This window comes from Dysidea avara, chromosome 3, assembly GCF_963678975.1.
Source record: "Dysidea avara chromosome 3, odDysAvar1.4, whole genome shotgun sequence".
Classification (NCBI taxonomy): domain Eukaryota; kingdom Metazoa; phylum Porifera; class Demospongiae; order Dictyoceratida; family Dysideidae; genus Dysidea; species Dysidea avara.
The window spans coordinates 31,130,209-31,148,964 of NC_089274.1; the positions used below are offsets into that span (position 1 = coordinate 31,130,209).

General features: G+C 37.6%; 1 protein-coding gene across 2 annotated transcripts in view; it reads left to right on the top strand.

The window, feature by feature from the left end:
• Window positions 1-18,756, top strand: part of LOC136250691 (kinesin-like protein KIF21A) — a 465,334-nt gene that overhangs the window by 228,587 nt on the left and 217,991 nt on the right. For both annotated transcript variants that reach the window (XM_066042921.1, XM_066042922.1), the window contains exons 17-19: window positions 7,595-7,662; window positions 12,845-12,960; window positions 15,014-15,210. In XM_066042921.1, the coding sequence (XP_065898993.1) occupies window positions 7,595-7,662; window positions 12,845-12,960; window positions 15,014-15,210 (381 nt within the window). The remainder of the gene's footprint in view (window positions 1-7,594; window positions 7,663-12,844; window positions 12,961-15,013; window positions 15,211-18,756) is intronic.

An 18,756-nucleotide genomic window follows, 5' to 3' on the forward strand; every position in this document is an offset into this window, starting at 1 on the left:
GCAGTTAGTGAAATACTTTAATAGAACAGTAACCGCATATCACTTAAAATCCTCTACTGTTGCTTATTAAAACTTGTATCAGTCTGTAGCAATATCCCATTAGCCTGCTAGGATTAGTTTTTCAGATGAAATGTACATGTACATGGTCCTTTTTATGTAATTGCAATTACTTAGCTAGACTACATGAGTACTCTTCACTGTCACTGATTACCACAGCTCTTGATATACTGCATGGGTAAGGTATTGTAATGTTAACTGAGTAATCTGTATCTAATCTGTTTGCTATAGTTAGAGAACTAGGCATATTATACATGTATTTTTCTGCACGATATTGAAGGAGGCACAATTATAACTGCTACAGTATATTCTTTATACTACAATAGCTATGGCAATGATACAAGGTACATATGTGGGAGTGTGTGTGTGAGAGAGAGATTGTTAAATCAGGCAAATAATTATATAGGTCAATTTAGTGACTAAAATTGACTATATATGTTTTATGTACATGTATATTAATTTATTATGTAGCAGTCACACTACTGACTATTGACAACCTGTAAAATTAAATTGTCATCAGTGTCTGGAGGCTAGCGCTGTGTCCCCCAGACTCCTACTTCCTGCATCTACTTTTCAGTGGAAACCCTTCTTGAAAAATCCTAGGCATCCCCTGTCTTAACGCACTGCTTTTCTGTGTAAGTTCTTTGTACTAAGGTGTTTTATTCTATGAATACTGATGTACTCGCCTGTATTCCCAGCTGTAACGATTACAATTGAGATTGGTTTCTTCGGGCACTTTACACCTGTGACGCTGATCAACGTATCTTGTGCTGGCAAGTTACCATATAGAGCTATCAATGGCGATCATGCAATATCCTGCTCATTCAGAATTTTCGATGCTCGCTTTTCAGAACTGTGGGATCTATCAGATCTGTTAAGCTAATTAATAATTGATGTATGTTTGTTTCGTTTCTTTTTGTGTGTATTTGCCTTGCCAGGGTTCCAACTGCTTTAATGCTTCTTGGTACCCCTGTGTTTTGGCCCATTATTTATTTCCTGTACACTTGTCTTAATTATAAATCAATTAAATCAACAGTTGTAGAATATCAGTACACCAATCTATGTGCAAAATCACAGTTTATGTTCAACAAAAAATTGATGTCATCTTCTTTGATTGACTTCTCATAGCTACATCACTTTATCTTTATGAAACAAACTAGTTACATAGATTGATCACCATTTCTATAGAAAGAACAGAAACAAGTATAAGGAAAAATTAGGAAGTGTAAACTAGAGTAGGGATCAACTAGCTCCAATAGAAAGTACTGAAACAAGCTTGAGTTAGTATATTATGATAGCAAATTACTGCAACACAAGAAGAAGTGAATATCCCTACTGTGCATTTCAATTACGGATTCTCCACAGCACAGCATGGATATTCACTTCTTTTTGTGTTACAGTAATTTGCTGTCATAATATACTAACTCAGGCTTGTTTCAGTACTTTTTATTGGTGCACTACATTCTAGATGATCCCTACTGTAGTTTAAAATTCCTATTTTTTTCTTATACTTGTATATATTGACTAGTACTTTTCTGTAAAGGTGATTTTTGTGGTATAAGTTTTCTCTAGGATGATTTTCAAAGGCAGAATTTTACGCTGCACACGAAATATTTAGGGCGATTCCTATACAAGATCGAGATACTTTGATAGAACGATCAATCAATAGTCTAATAGAACAGTCGCTACGCATAACACCATTGACTATTGAGAATCTTTCATAGTTGAGTATGAAAACTAGAATCTGCAGCACTATCCCATGCATGGGCACACTTAGTCTGCTAAAAGTATTTTGCAAATGAAATGAACATGGTCTTGTGACATGTGTATGCCATTCTTTAGGCTCATATAAAGCTAGCTGAACTACTCATGACTGTCACCTATCCGTATACAACTCTTGATCAGTATTGTTCACTTAGAAAGCAGTATGATTTAGACATTTGTGCGTAAAACCACTACATCAAAATTTTCATTCCTGAGACATCATACAGTATGGTGGTACTGTATATTTACTGTACTATATATTAGGGATCATGGAGATTTGGGTTTTTCTGGCCTAAAATATCACCCAGAAACCATACCATCCTGGTACCTTGGCAGTATTGGTTAGGTGTAATAATCCCAAAAGTACCTTCAGTACAATCCTAAATGCCTTCATAAGATTATGAAATTAAAAAAAAATTATTCAATGGAATTTTCTACTGACTAACTGCCTGATGCCTTCAGGTAAGTACGGCTGAGGCTACGGGCTTGATTTTTTCACTTGTCAATGTCACTTCATCCGGAGTCGTGCCTTTTGGCATACCGCAGTACGTACAATGCATGCATCATGGACTTACCTTTGTCCTCCTTTGTGTCCCATTTCTTTTTACTGACAGCCCAAGGTGTCGATTTGCGGTAGCGCGATGCATGGCTTTCCTATGTTTATAATGGGAGTCGTTCGTGTTTTCCATGGTGACTGGATTGATTGCAGAGGAGCTTATAATACTATTCTTCGTTCGTAACACTGTGTAATGGGCTGAAAATATGTGAAAGCAAAACGTATTAACCACTCTACTTGCGAGTCAGTAATTGATAGTTGAGGCATGCGAATCGTCCATATTATTCGTGGTGACTGGATTGATTGAAGAGGTGCTTCTCCTACTGTTCTTCATTTGTAGTGCTGTATAACAGTTTGATAATAGCCGAAAGCTAAGCGTAATGGACACTCCGCTTTCGTGTCAGTAATTAATAACTGGGGCTCATTCAGACGAAAACTATGCTCTGGTGCCATCCTTTCTTTTTATGCAGTATGCGCGGGTTCACCAGTCATAATAATGTTACAATAAAATAAACAAACAAGTATAGGAATTTTAAGTTCGATTAGGGACCATAGAAATAAAGTTGAGTATAACAAGGGAGGTTGCCTAGACCTGCAGATATACTAGTTAACATTTAATCCCTAATTTAGTCATGGGTATAGACTGAATTAGGGATTAAATGTTCACTAGTCTATCTGTAGGTGTAGGCGATCTCCCTTGTTTCCTAACTTTTTTTCTATGATCCCTAATTGAACTTTAAATTCCTTTATTTTTCCTTATGTTTGTACGAATAGCTGTAGCTTCTGGGGGCTACATTCCGAGACCCCCTTCTCTATATACCTATTATCTGGTTTTCCAAACCCTGGATCTATCACTTATTAGAATCAATGTTTGGTAAATGTTGTGAATCATGTGCTATGTACCTGCTTTCTAAATATTGGAAAGTCATTTTACGTGGGTTTTGGTTTTAGAAATGCATCAAAGGCTTTAGTATCTGGTATTTACTGTATACACATGCCTATAAGTAGTAGAACTCAGCATTGACCATTAAACTAAGTACTATATTTTGTAGCTGTATGTAATTGTCACAAGGTTAGCCTTTCTTCTTTTGTAGATGCATTCCTACATGATATCGAATGCCCTAGCTCAGGTATCTTCTGATCTCTTCCACCTAGGGTAGTTCCAGAAATATCATTTTTATTGACATATCAGTGCTGAGTTCTTCCACCAGAACTGTAAAGTACAAGGTAACATTTGCCTTTTCTTCTAAACGATGCACTTCCCCCTTGTGCTGTGTTTATTGTTTGCCTAATTTCTTCTTTATCAAAACATCAACTTACAAATTACGTAGTGTGCATCACTCATAACTCTGAAAAGGCTTCTTGGATTTTCCTGAAACATGATACTGGAATTTGCTTTTGTATGCCCTTTAGCAATGCCAAATTTTAGCTTGATTGAGCTAGATTATCAAAGAAGAAGAAACATAGAATATTGGATGCTTGTATCTCAGGAATAGCAGAGGTTATTTTCCTTAAATATGGTTTGTGAACTGCCTACCGGGTGAGCAACTCTACTGTAAAGTCTGTTCTGTTTAATAAGGGATTGCAGAACTACAGTATATATGCATGAAATCTCTTTCTGATAATAACACACTGTTGTGGTGCACTGGCTTTGTTAGGCCATACGACACACCATTGTGTGTGATGGATTAAATTCACACTCAATGTAATGATCTCTCTTGTTCCTTTGTTTATGTACTTTGCATTGCAATGATTCCTACTAGTTTATAAAAACACTAGTATATCAAAAAACTTTGAATTTATAAATGAAGTAGGGATCTATGGTACAAAAACTACTGAAGCAAGGATCGTTAAACTACAATCGTGACATCAAATCCCAATCAAACAATGCAACCACTGATCCCTACTGTGGTGAGGTGCCAACATCATTTGATGTCACGATTGTAACTTAATAATCTTTGTTTCAGTGGTTTTTGTTGCATCCCTATTTATTTTTTTAATTCAAAAATTTAGATATGCACAGTACTAGTTAGTTGAGTTTTTTAGCTCAGCTATATAGTTAGCTTTAATAATGTCACTCACCATTTGTGTCCTGTTGAGACTGCACTATCAGGCTTGACTCTCGCACAATCAGGTGATTGTGGAGGTAGATTGGTAAATGTACTAGGCCCCTACTGCGATGGCTACACATAATTTGCATACCTTTTCTGTGGCCAAATAGTAGTGAAAGTGCTTGAATGACAAGATACTAGGGGAAGGAAAGAATATTTTTAGGTGTCCTTCCAAAAATTCTTTCAAATTAGGCCAAATGTCCTACAGGTAGTCACCTACTTGAGACCTTGTACTATCACACTCCCTCTATCAGATGTGGAGATGCTGCTGAAGCAGCGGATGCAACTAAGCATCTAAGATGAATTGAAGGAAGCACGTTTGTGCTTAAAGATCTGTGCTGACAATGGAATATGATGATGGCATTTGTCCACAGCAGTGTATACAGTATGCCCACAGCAGTGGGCGCAGTAGGTTGTTACTTTGGATGCATCATTTATCCATGACAGTGGGAGTCCACAGTATTGAATGTCCTTAGCCTTGGTAGCTGGAAAGTGAGCTGATGCTAGGCTGTAGTGGCAATAGTTGCAGCAGTAGTAGCAGCAGTACATCAGTGGGTAATAGCAGCACTAGTACATGACTGATATAGCCCTCAGATAGCTGTGTGAATAAACTCACAAGAAGTATTAAATAAGTGTGTACTTGTCTGGAAAGGTAGTGATACATACATACATACATGCATACATTTATTTTATTGTGATACATACATACATACATACAAAAAATGTATCTATGCTGGCATGCCAAGAGTGTCACTCACTAGTTCAAATTAGGATATTCTCAGTAAAATAATAATTGATAGCCCAATTGTTAGCATGGTGGAGGGTGGGGCTGGGAAATTGTCACTCGAAACTGTGTTACTGTGCACTTTTATTAATGCTCTACATATACTTTAATTAATACCCCCCATCGGATATTATACCACTGGCTGCGATGTAGCGTGCTGTTCACTCCATACATTAACCTTGTGTGAAGGTTTTAAACCTCATGTAGCTATAAGTGTACTAATCCACGGTTATGTATGAAAGATATTAAACTTTATTGTATACTGTTTATAGCTAGGAGGAGTAACAGGATCTTGATCATGCAAAGATTTGAGTATCGATGATGAGTTTTTAGTTTACATTATAAACGTTATTGAACTTTGTAACAAGACATTCATTTGTATTTTTGTCCTTTAAGGGATTCATTAACAGCAGTGACATACAGTAGCATCATTTGGTAATCTCAATGCATACCTATAGAAAAGAATCACAAGTAAATACATTTCATGCATGCTAAATAAAACACAACAATTATATGTCCGCAACTGTATTTTTTAAATCGTCTTCTAGTCTTGACATCCTTATCATATACCTTTTAGATCTTACTCCCTGCTTTTTTCAACATCCTTATCATAAGACCTTTTAGATCTTACAGCAGCAGCCTCCCTACTCTTTCAACATCTTTATCATAGATCGTACAGCAGCGGCCTCCCTGTTCTTTTTAACATCCTTATGGTAAGAGGATTTGGAACTTGCTGCTGACCTGTGGTGGCCAAGTTTTAGATCACTATGATATTAATTATGAAAAGATTCTTTCCTATCAGTTGATCCATCAGCTTTATGGATTTGTGAATAGATTCTATCCCTTGACCGATTCTTCCTCTCTTTAGAGGGCATGACACTCCATTTGTAAACTCAATACTATAATAGCTATCTGTAGTAAATAAGAAACACACACACACATAGCAACTATATACAAGGAACAATTTAGCTATGAGGTGACATAGCTATAAACTATATTGCTATCAAGTTTCTGAACAACTTATTCAAGTACGTGCTGTGCCAAAATTGGAAGTGCATAGGCCCGTAATACTGTGCATAGTTTATCTGTGATCGTAGTAGCAGTGGTGCTCAGATCTATGACCTGTCTCAGTACGAGTAGCTAGTATTGAATCAGAGTGGGCCTTCGGTCTGAAGTATGCTCGTTCTATTGATTCAGGCCAGAAGTTGTTTGAACGAAAAGGCCCTTTTTATCTCGAGTACCAGGATGAATTAATAAAATCTTCTCGTCAGCCAAACTATCCATTCGAGTATTTAATAGCCAATCACACACAGATTTTATCCGGTAAGTGGCTGAGTTAATGTGTTCGAAGGAACAAACTATCAAATAATCGTCCGTCTATAACAAATCTCTTCCTCAATCGCAGTCCAGGCGTTGGCAAAAGTCAAAGTGATTACTGTACCAGCAGCCTTAAAGTATCATGTATAACACTAGACTACATTTAATTTATGGCTGGGTGTCCAGTACCTCTTTCAGCTGTGTAAGTGCTTTCTGAAACAATTCTGTGGCGTCTAAATACTAGTATGCTGCTCAGGAAAAGTATTGATACAGAATAATTAATGCCTCGAAATGGTTTCGATGTTTGAAGAAGAAGACAACCAACCTTATTGAAGATAAAAGGTGCAGACGGAGCACACTCATCGGAACCCTAAAAGGCACATCCCACCAGTGAGTTTGTTATTGTGGCGTAAAATGGTGGCTGTGAGTTGCTTTGTTTTATCTCTAGGCTTGTTACTGTGGGTGAGGCAGGCCAAATTTCGAGTTTTGGTGATTTAAAAAAAATTCTATATCAGGCCAGCTGAAAATGTTTTCTTGTTTTTAATACTATATTTTATGTTAAATGGAATAGTATTATTCCATAAAGGTGGTTTTGTCGCATAAGGTATCTCAAGGATGATGTTTCAAGGCAGTATTTTTGGCGGCCCGTGTCACTTTTGATGCGATCCCTCCTTACACAGTACTACCGTACTGTTTGATACAAGTAAATCCATGATGCAAACACCATATCTCCTGTGGTACACCAAATGACTGAAGAGATATTTTTGTAACTATGTAAATCAAGCCTATGGCATTGAAATGATTGAAATGATTGAAATAAGCTTGTCTGAAACTAAGTCAGTCACTCAGTCGATAGCAAACTTAATAGAAAGTTTTTGGTGTGTTACTGTAGTTTGAATGCATGTTTGCACTTAATTGTGTGCAGCCAATGCTGCTAAGGTACATGTATCATAGAGTTGTATGCTTAATTATTTAATGGTGAATATGTAAATTTTTGGCATACAGTCATCTTCTGAAGATATGACAGAATCAGCACTCGTGCAAACCCCAAAGAAGAACAAATGGAGCACAAGGTACTTTTAATGCATACGTGTAGGACTATAAAGAGTTTAATATCCAATCCAAAACAGCCAGCTGTAAAAAAAGTGTGCGGCCCTCAAAAAGGCTATGGTGAAAAAAGATGTGAAATCCAAGGTGGCGGCCAAGAAATGGCTGTGATGGTAGGTTAATGGTAAAAATTTTAATAACAACAATTCAGGTGAATTTTTGTTCCGCTTGGTCTTGGCAAAAAATTCATCTAAATTGCCGTTATTGAAATTTTTACCATTAACCTACCATCACAGCCATTTCTTGGCCGCCACCTTGGATTTCACATCTTTTTTCACCATAGCCTTTTTGAGGGTCGCACACTTTTTTTACAGCTGGCTGTTTTGGATTAGATTTCACTTCTTTTTGTATTTGTATACCCCAAAGCCGGCCTATCCGGCCATAGGCCGGCTTTGGGACTTTTTTAACCTGTCTTTTTTTCTTTTCCACAGGAAGAAGAAAAGATGAAGCAGATGTACTTTAAATATTTCAGTAAATGTACAAATTATATATATAATACATAAATTTATTACAGAGCTCTCCATGGTGTTTTCTTTGTAACTGAACACTCTACAAAGTGACTTCTTCTTGCTGCTCTCTCTATAGGGTGAATTGTTTGTAGCTGAACAATATACAAGTAACTTCTTCTAGCTGATCTCTCTACAGGGTGGTTTGTTTGTAGCTGAATTCTGTGCAGGTGATTTGTTTGCAGCTGAGCTCTTTACAGAATAGTTTCTTTGTAGCTGAACTCTCTACAAGGTAACTTCTTCTATCTTATCTTTCTACAGGGCAATTTGTTTGTGGCTGAATTTTCTACAGGGTGATTTCTTTGCAGCTGAACTCTCTACATGGTGGTTTCTTTGTAACTGAACTCTCTACAAGGTAATTTCTTCTAGCTGATCTCTCTACAGGGAGATTTGTTTGTAGCTGAACTCTCTACAGGTGATTTGTTTGTAGCTGAACTCTCTACAAGGAAACTTCTTCTAGCTGATCTCTCTACAGGGAGATTTGTTTGTAGCTGAACTCTATACAGGTGATTTGTTTGCACCTTAACTCTCTACATGATGGTTCTTTGTAGCTGAACTCTCTACAAGGTGACTTCTTCTAGCTGACCTTTCTACAGAGAGATTTGTTTGCAGCTGAACTCTATACAGGTGATTTGTTTGCAGCTGAACTCTTTACATGATGGTTTCTTTGTAGCTGAACTCTCTACAAGGTAACTTCTTCTAGCTGATCTCTCTACAGAGAGATTTGTTTGTAGCTGAACTCTATACAGGTGATTTGTTTGCAGCTGAACTCTCTACATGATGGTTTCTTTGTAGCTGAACTCTCCACAAGGTAACTTCTTCTAACTTCTTCTGTTTAATATAATACAAGGAACCTTGTTACCAGCAGCCCATGAATGCTACAAGGTTTATGGGCTGCTGTTCTTACTGATATGACAATAACAAGGTGGTCTTATTAAAGAGGTGACAACTAAGTGAGGTCTGAGTGTATCACTTCTAATGTCAACATCAGATCAGTTTGTGTGTGCGTGCGTGCGTGTGTGTGTGTAACAGAGAGAAATCCTCACTTAGTGGCCACTTTGTGGATAGTGTCAGCTGATCTCTCTACAGGGAGATTTGTTTGTAGCTGAACTCTTTACATGATGGTTTCTTTGTAGCTGAACTCTCTACAAGGTAACTTCTTCTAGCTGATCTCTCTACAGAGAGATTTATTTGTAGCTGAACTCTATACAGGTGATTTGTTTGCAGCTGAACTCTTTACATGATGGTTTCTTTGTATCTGAACTCTCTACAAGGTAACTTCTTCTAGCTGATCTCTCTACAGGGAGATTTGTTTGTAGCTGAACTCTATACAGGTGATTTGTTTGCAGCTGAACTCTTTACATGATGGTTTCTTTGTAGCTGAACTCTCTACAAGGTAACTTCTTCTAGCTGATCTCTCTACAGATAGATTTGTTTGTAGCTGAACTCTATACAGGTGATTTGTTTGCAGCTGAACTCTTTACATGATGGTTTCTTTGTAGCTGAACTCTCTACAAGGTAACTTCTTCTAGCTGATCTCTCTACAGGGAGATTTGTTTGTAGCTCAACTCTATACAGGTGATTTGTTTGCAGCTGAACTCTCTACATGATGGTTTCTTTGTAGCGGAACTCTCTACAAGGTAATTTCTTCTAGCTGATCTCTCTACAGATAGATTTGTTTGTAGCTGAACTTTCTACAGGTGATTTGTTTGAAGCTGAACTCTCTACATGATGGTTTCTTTGTAGCTGAACTCTCCACAAGGTAACATCTTCTAGCTGATCTTTCTACAGGGTGATTTGTTTGTAGCTGAACGAAACTTCTTGTTGCTGATCTCTCTACAGGGAGATTTGTTTGTAGCTTAACTCTCTACAGGTGATTTGTTTGCAGCTGAACTCTCTACATGATGGTTCTTTGTAGCTGAACTCTCTACAAGGTGACTTCTTCTAGCTGACCTTTCTACAGGGAGATTTGTTTGTAGCTGAACTCTCTACATAATGGTTTCTTTGTAGCTGAACTCTCTACAAGGTAACTGATGTCTCTACAAGGTAACTTATGTCTCTACAAGGTCACTAGTTTGTAGCTGAACTCTCTACATGATGGTTTCTTTGTAGCTGAACTCTCTACAAGGTAACTGATGTCTCTACAAGGTAACTGATGTCTCTACAAGGTCACTAGTTTGTAGCTGAACTCTCTACAGGTGATTTGTTTACAGCTGAACTCTCTACAAGGTAACTTCTTCTAGCTGATCTCTATACAGGGAGATTTGTTTGTAGCTAACCTCTCTACAGGGTGATTTTTTTTTGTAGCTGAACTTCTACATACAAAGTGACTTGTTCTAGCTGGTCTTTTCTACAGGATGACTGGTTTCTAGCTGATCTCTCTGCAGGGTGACTTGTTTCTAGCTGAACTCTACCGGGTGATCTGTTCGTAGCTGAACTCTCTACAGGATGATTTGTTTACAGCTGAACTATCTACATGGTAGTTTGTTTGCAGCTGAATTCTCTACAAGGTGACTTCTTCTAGCTGAACTCTCTATAGGGTGATCTTCTCGTAGCTGAACTCTCTGCAGGGTGATTCGTTTGCAGCTGAACTTTCTACATGATGGTTTGTTCATAACTGAACACTCTACAAGGTAACCTCTTCTAGCTTATCTCTTTACAGGATAACTTGTTTCTAGCTGAACTCTCTACATGGTGATTTGTTGGTAGCTAAACTCTCTACAATTCAATTTGTTTGCAGCTGAACTCTCTACATGGTGGTTTCTTTGTAGCTGAACTCTCTACAAGGTAGCTTCTTCTAGCTGATCTCTCTACAGGGTGACTTGTTTCTAGCTGAACTCTCTGCAGGGTGATCCTTTCGTAGCTGAACTCTCTACAGGGTGATTTGTTTGCAGCTGAAGTCTCTACATGATGGTTTGTTGCAGCTGAACTCTCTACAAGGTAACTTCTTCTAGTTGATTTCTCTACAGGGTGACTTGTTTCTAGCTGATCTCTCTACAGGGTGATTTGTTTGTAGCTGAACTCTGTACAGTTTGATTTGTTTGCAGTTGAACTTTCTACATGGTTGTTTCTTTGTAGCTGAACTCTCTACAAGGTAACTTCTTCTAGTTGATCTCTCTACAGGATGACTTGTTTCTAGCTGAACTCTCGACATAATGATCTGTTCATAGCTGAATTCTCTACATGGTAGTTTCTTTGTAGCTAAACTCTTTACAAGGTGACTTCTTCTAGCTGATCTCTCTATAGGGTGATTTGTTTGTAGCTGAACTCACTACAAGGAAACTTCGGACTCTCTGCATGGTGGTTTCTTTTTAGCTGAACTCTCTACGAGGTGACTTCTTCTAACTGAACTATCTCTTTCCGTAGTTGAACTCCCTACAAGGTAACTTCTTCTAGCTGACCTCTCTACATGGTGAATTGTTTGTAGCTGAACTCTCTACAGGGTTATTTGTTTGTAGCTGATCTTTATACAGGTTACTTGTTTCTAGTTGATCTCTTGAATTCTCTTCAGGGTAACTGCTCTATTAGGATGACTCCTCTATTAGAGTATCTCGATCTTGCACTAGCTACACCGAGTTGGATTTCGTGTTATAACTCCGTGGCTTTAAGTCTGATTCTTCTACACCGTTGAAGAGCCTTTCTAAGATGATTACTCCATCTGTACAGCGATTTTCAAAGCATTAACCCAAGCGGTTTATCTGGTAGGCGTGGTAAGTAGTCGTTTTTTATTAGCTAATCACGATTGCATGATTATTACACACTGTTGGTTTTTTCGTTGTATATTCCTGGTTTTTAGCTCGATTTCTTTCAAACCACAAAATGTTTGCGGTTCAATAATTAACCTATTTACCCAACGATTTTCAGCTTTTATGATGTGCCTTTATACCCCCTTCTGTGTGCAAAATTTCAAGGCAATCGGATATGGTGTTCGCGTTTTATAGCAGTTTTTGTAAGTGTGTGAAAAGAGGAAGAAAAATAATTAGTAAGAAAACGAAGAAAGTAACCAATTTTTGAAGTTGCATATCTCAGGAACGCTTGAAGCGATTTCGTTTAAATTTGGAATGTGGAGTACTGAAGTTGGAGGGCTTGTCCATAGCAAAAATCGTCTTGTTTCATCAAGGCAGCACAGAGCTACGGAGGTGTGAAAATTGCGATTTCATTCTTCCTTTCGATACACTCACGGGTGTTGCGCATCGGATTCTTGGGCTTCACGACACACTACCGTGTATCTTAAACCAAAACAACCAGTATATGAAAAGGTGTATCTTTGAAAAGCCACAGGGCTAGAAGTTTTGAAAGTATGAATGTTCTCCAGACATCATTACAAAATACTTGTAAGCGCATATTGTGAGTCATATCTGTTGTCAGATTATTAATGTTCATAACCATGTTACCATGGTGAAATTGTTTTGGCTTACATGAGTCTTTTTAGAGAGCTCCATTTGTAAAAAAAAAACATGTAGTGTACCTTGATCCGAAATATGGTGAAAAACTGCTATTTAGCTAAAGAACTGAGTGATTGGAATGAAATTTGTATTGTGGAAATATTTTTCATTATAACATATATATATATACTTTAAAAATTCAGTAATTTTATATACCACCTATGTTTTAGGGTTGACTGTATGGTTTTTTTGTGTAGGTCGGGATCATCAGAAGCAGAAACGGTGTGTTTTTCTATGGAGATTGGTGAATCCTCAAATTTAGAGGATAATAGTTCTGAGTTTGAGATCAGTGAAGATACTGCAGTGGAAGATGGTAATTTATTGATTTAGTGTACACATTTATGTGGTTGTACTGACTGTACTATAATATACTGAACTCAGTAAATACGTAGTTGCTTGATAACCCATTCATTGCCAAATTCTCAGAGACCACTGGCCGAATTGCCAAATTGCATCATACTAACCATCCAATACACAGAAGTACTTAGTAACCATATATCTAAATACTTGCTATAAACTAAGGAGGTCAATTATGATATTTTTGTTTACATAACATTAACTGCAATGAAGTTATCAAATAACAAAGTCTAAACTTTGGTAGATACATCCTGAACAAGCAACGGAATCTCAACTAACTGTTTAGAAAGGTGTATTACACTTCAATGAACTATTCTATACAGTTTAGTTCAATCCATTCCACAGCTGGTTTCTTCATGATTTGTCCCATTTTTGCTGCTGCACATGCGTATCTGCACTTGTGTCTGCCATGCCACATCTGGGATAAAGCAGCTGACTGTCTACTTTACCTGTCTCCATCAATGTATAGTAGCGGACAAAAAAAAGTTCCCGTTCCATTTAGCGTTTAAATGCTACCTAACCGTTTTTGTTTTGTAAGCGTTTTGCTACCAAGTAAATCATTTCGCTACCAGGTAAGCATTAATGTCTGACTATATTTCATGTGCCTTCACATACATTCTTAATAGTAGACTCTTCGAGAATAGTTCATTTCAGTGGGGACTGCCCCGGGACTGCCGCCGAAGACCGGACATACAGGGAAAAGCGGCTCTACAGAAGCTAAGGCCATTGATGATGCTAGAAATCCAACACGCACACAGTGTACAAGCATATAACAAAATATATTATGCTGTATTCCATGTGTATTATTAGCAAGCTATTTCTTCGCACTTTTATCGTACCAAGCGAAATTTTTTCAATATAGTTACTGCTCAGTCTAGGCCATGTAAACACTTCGCAGCTACTGTATACTTAATATAAAACTAACCTGGACTGTTAAAGGGAAGTACATGCATTCTAACCACAAAGTTACAGCAAGGTACATTAAATGGAATGGCAGCTGGGTGGGGGGTTTACACGGTATTGCAGCTGAGTAACAAAGTGTTTATGATATCGAGCTGAGTTACGCAAGAGGAATTATATACAAATAACAGGTATTTGTACATAAAATATAAAGACTTTAATGTCTGCTTTTATCGTATTCGTCGATGTCAGTGGCTAGCCATGGCCTCAGCCAGTCAGCTGTGGTGGCGCCTTGATGGTGACCAAGTAAGAAGTGGTTATCTAATCTAGCTGGATAAAAAGAAATAGACACACACATGGGTAAGCAATAGTTATACTGTATTTGTGCACAAGTCTCACCATGCATTTGCAATGCAATGGAGTTTAGACTAGCTGATTAATAACAACAATCAAAATAATACTCACCACTTACTGAACTTTGCTGTAGTTTTACAGGTTTAATTTCTCTTTGCTAGTATTATACTTAGCGTTCCTCAAGCTTTTTCCCTAGCGTTTTAGCACCCTGCAAGCATTTTGTTAGCGTTTTCTTCTAAGCGTTTAAACGCTAAACGGGACGAAATGCAAACGGAATTGGAACTTTTTTTTGTCCGCTACTGTATTACACTTTCTTTGCTATCAACTACTAGTTTTAAACTCAAACAACGATTTACAGGTAATTTGCCTATTTACAGGTAATTCGCCTATTTACGTGTAATTCGCTGTTCGTTTCACTAGCACATCTTGCTATGTGAAACGTTTTACAAGTGATAGTGAGGCTAAAGTTTATTCTGTGAGTGAGTTTTGATGCCATGCCACCATATGGCGGCAATGGCCGTTAATGGGTTAAACATTTTTGCTAGCATGTTTGATATAAAACTATAACACATAGAATCTATTGTTACAAAATTTTCACTGGATAACTCGAATACCTTAGCTAACAAGAAACTCAAGTATACATGCATACTGTATTTATCCATGAATATGCTGTATGTTCACACAGTAGGTATGTATGTATGTATAGATACAAAGAATCTCCCTCAACTTGTCATAAAATGTGATGTTGTTGATAGTATTCAGTTCAGATGAAGATGTCGGTGATAATGATGAGAATAACAGTGATGATGATAAGATTAGTTTGCAGAGTGACTTGGCTACTTTGTCATCTGAGATCAACATTAAACAAAAATTAATTGATCAACTAGAAAAATCACAGAAAACTGTTTATTTAATGAAGTTGCAGTATGAAGAGAAGATGAAATCATTGCAGGTATGTGTAGCTGTATAGCAGGTTATGTTAAATAGGTACATGCCCAATTGGCTGGCTGTGGGTGTGCCCCTGAAATTGTTTTCACATGTATTTGTGTCTACCTTGGTCTTGCATGACCAGGCTACTTTTTTTTCAGTGATGGTCAGTGGAAAGCCATCAATCAAAAAAGGAAGAAAAATGCAGTCTGGTCATGCAAGACTATAATTATTATTATCTACCTATGTTTTCTGTAACCCATATGAGCAAAACTGTTAAGTAGTAGTAACAGCCGACATGTATGAAGTGAAAGCTAAATGAGGTCTGCATTAAACTTCCACACAGGTAAACTTTTCAGCGATTTCTCCAAGAAAATACCCGCAATGGACTAGCAGTATTTGTATTAGTTAAAACACAAGTGTTATATTGAGCTTAAGACCATTCCCAAGTGCTATTTTTAAAGAGCATGGTTTATTGTATTAAACTAATAATGGCTGCATAGTGTGAGGCTGATGTTAAGTACCTAAAAGGCCTATCTGCTATTTATAGACTTGTCCCTGTAATACTGCACAAAGTGTAGTGATGCTAGTTTTAACTGATTCCAGCTTCCAAGGACAAAAGCGTGAAGGGCTAACTGCTGGATGCTTGTACAGTACCTAGGTTGAGACCTCTGTTTTGCAGCTGCATAGAAAGGTCAAACATTAAGTCTATGACTAGTGTCTTTAATGGCTTTTTTATTAATTTGGCTTTTGTGTTAACTCTCCACTATTGTTTACATCACGGCATTGTGTTAAGTGTTAGTGTTAAAATTGTTGAATTGCTTAATTAATAAGCATTGCTGTGGTCCTATGAAAGTAATGTGATAATTGTCCAGGCTTGGTCAACTTGTTTACTATTTGAAGTGTGTTATGTTACGAATGTGTATAGAAAATACAACACTAGGGGGCATGTTGAGAGGCTAATACTGCACAAGGGGAAGCCAAGTGTTGTATTTACTTTGAGACATCCGAAAGTGCTGTATTTTTTTGTACACACAAGTATAGGCGGTACTTTAAGTGGTAGATTGTACTTTCCGGTCTTTTCGCTCATAGTGTGCCTAATTTTTGGTAATCCGAGTATAAGTATGTAAACCTATCTCTAGTTGTAAAACCAACTTGTAGGATTAGTCTATCTACAATTACCGATAAAGTTACAAAGTCACACACATTATCATTCATGCTGTCTGAGTAGGGTTGCTTTCTTAGCATTCCTTACATAACTGCTTTGCGTAACTGTGCTGTATTTGCCCAAATCTGCTGTATTTGCCCAATTTATCCATATAACTTTACTGTATTTGCCCAATTATGTGCAGAACCGTACTGTATGACTAATACAGTACAGTTATGTTGCTAATTGCTACTGTACAGTCTTGTTGCTAATTGGTACTGCATGGAAAATGCAGCACTTTGATTCTCCCACGCAAAGTACAATATGTGTATAAGTGTAAGTAAAACTTAGAGATCAAAGAAATAAAAAAATAGTGAAACAAGGAGGTCACCTGTACACCTGAAGATATGGGTCACAAAGGAGGACACAGGTAAGTCAATGAAGCATGCTTTGTATGTACTGCGATATGTCAAAAGGCACTTGTTGGACTGAAGCGACGTCAAACAGTGATAATAGACATCCCATAGCCTTAGCCATTATCGAGTTACTCTTGTCTGAAGTGATCAGTCAGTCAATAGAAGCATTTCAGGTTTTACTGAGGGCAATTTTGGGCTTGGTTATACCTATCCAGTACTGCCAAGATGCCATGAAGGAATTGTGATGCTAGTTTTAGGAAAACATATTTAGTCAGATAAACCCAAACCTTCATTATCCCTATTATACAGTACCTGTTAGGCTGAAGCGATGTATAACAGTGAAAAATCAAGCCTGTGTGTAATATTAGATATTGAGGTACATGTTACAGTACATGTATGCTATCATGCAGGCAGTTACAGTACTCAGTCAATAGAAAATTTCACTGATTAATTTCTTTTTAAAATTTCATAGCAACCTGTTGGAAGCAGTTTGGGTCATACTGAGGGCACTTTTGAGCTTGGTAGTACATCACCAATACTGCCAATAGGCTTATGTCGGTTATACCGGAATAATTTTAGGCATAATAGGGAATGAAAAGTATCAAGCATGATGCTGGCATAATAGAGCATACTGTAACTGCAGCATAATAGGTAAATTTCCACCACAATAAGTATAACTTCTGCTGTAACAGTCACAAAGTCAAGAGCTAACCTGTTTTGGATGGTGAAATGACTCCTCACAACAAGTAGAAACAATGCACTACACTAACAGTCTTGCTACAAGTTTACACTTGATAGAATGAAAGCTTTTCATTGTGGGTTTGAGTATTATGGGATGCATGGAGTCACTTGCCAACTAGTGCCAAAAGCATGGCAAAGCAGCTTCAATCATTGAATTTGGTATTGTCTAACGTGTCACACCGTCTGATTGTGAATAAAATGTGATATGATTATTGAAGACAATAGCTACAATGGAAGCTCTGATGAGCAGTAAAGTAAGTGTTGAGTGAGATAGCTGAATGTCTGGACATTGAGAATAGTTAATCTCTGCAGATCTGCAGTAAGAGTGAGGTTAATGTGGCACTGAACCGATTAAGGGCAGCCGCACAAAGTTAATTTACAGCATGTTTGTGGTAATGTGCGAACAAATGCGGAAATTTATAGACCACAGTGAAACATCTCAGTGGACTAACAGAACAAGCTCTGTCAGACCGCCCAGCTACTTTTGTTGATACAACTTATGTTAATCACGCTTTAAAACTATTAGCTTATCACAGTTCAGGTTAATTCACTAGCGAATGGCACCAGCTGCCATCGTGAGATTACTGTTATACGGACCGCGCCCTGATTAGCCACACTGTCTCCTTTGTCGTTAAATAACTTCAAAATTATGTACCACAGACTATCTAAATTTGGTATTGGCATTGGGTAAGCGATACTCTACAATAGTACGCTTCAATTTTTTGCGATTCTGGTTTGATGGAATTGTTAGCCAATGTTGTATCCCACAGGTGTGAGTTTTCACTGCTTTCCATGTTGTTATCAGTGAAAAGGAAAGCGTAGAATTGTTCTACAAGGTGAGAAATGGTTGGAATCTAAGTGGCTTAGTGCTAGGTTGTTCATTGGCCCAGTTATTTTAAAAATCGGGTTAAACTTTGAGAGTGTCATAGGCGAAAAACGAAAGCGTGTTATTTCACAAAACTTTGTATGCTAAACTAAAGTATCACAGGCTATCACAACAGCTTTTAAGGTGTAGATTAAGTTGTATACTATCAAGGTTTGGGTCACTCTAAAATTGCTCATTAAGCGCGTGGGTTAAAACAAATTGTTTTGTGCAGCTGAACTTAATCGGTTCAGTGCCACCTTAATACATGTATCATCAATAAGATCAAGATTCTCTAATAGAACATTCAAACACTCTAATAGAACAGTCAACGCATGTGAATGAGAGAATGAGAGTATTTATCCCCAGGATGAAGACACACGGTAGTGTGTCGTGTGGCCCAAG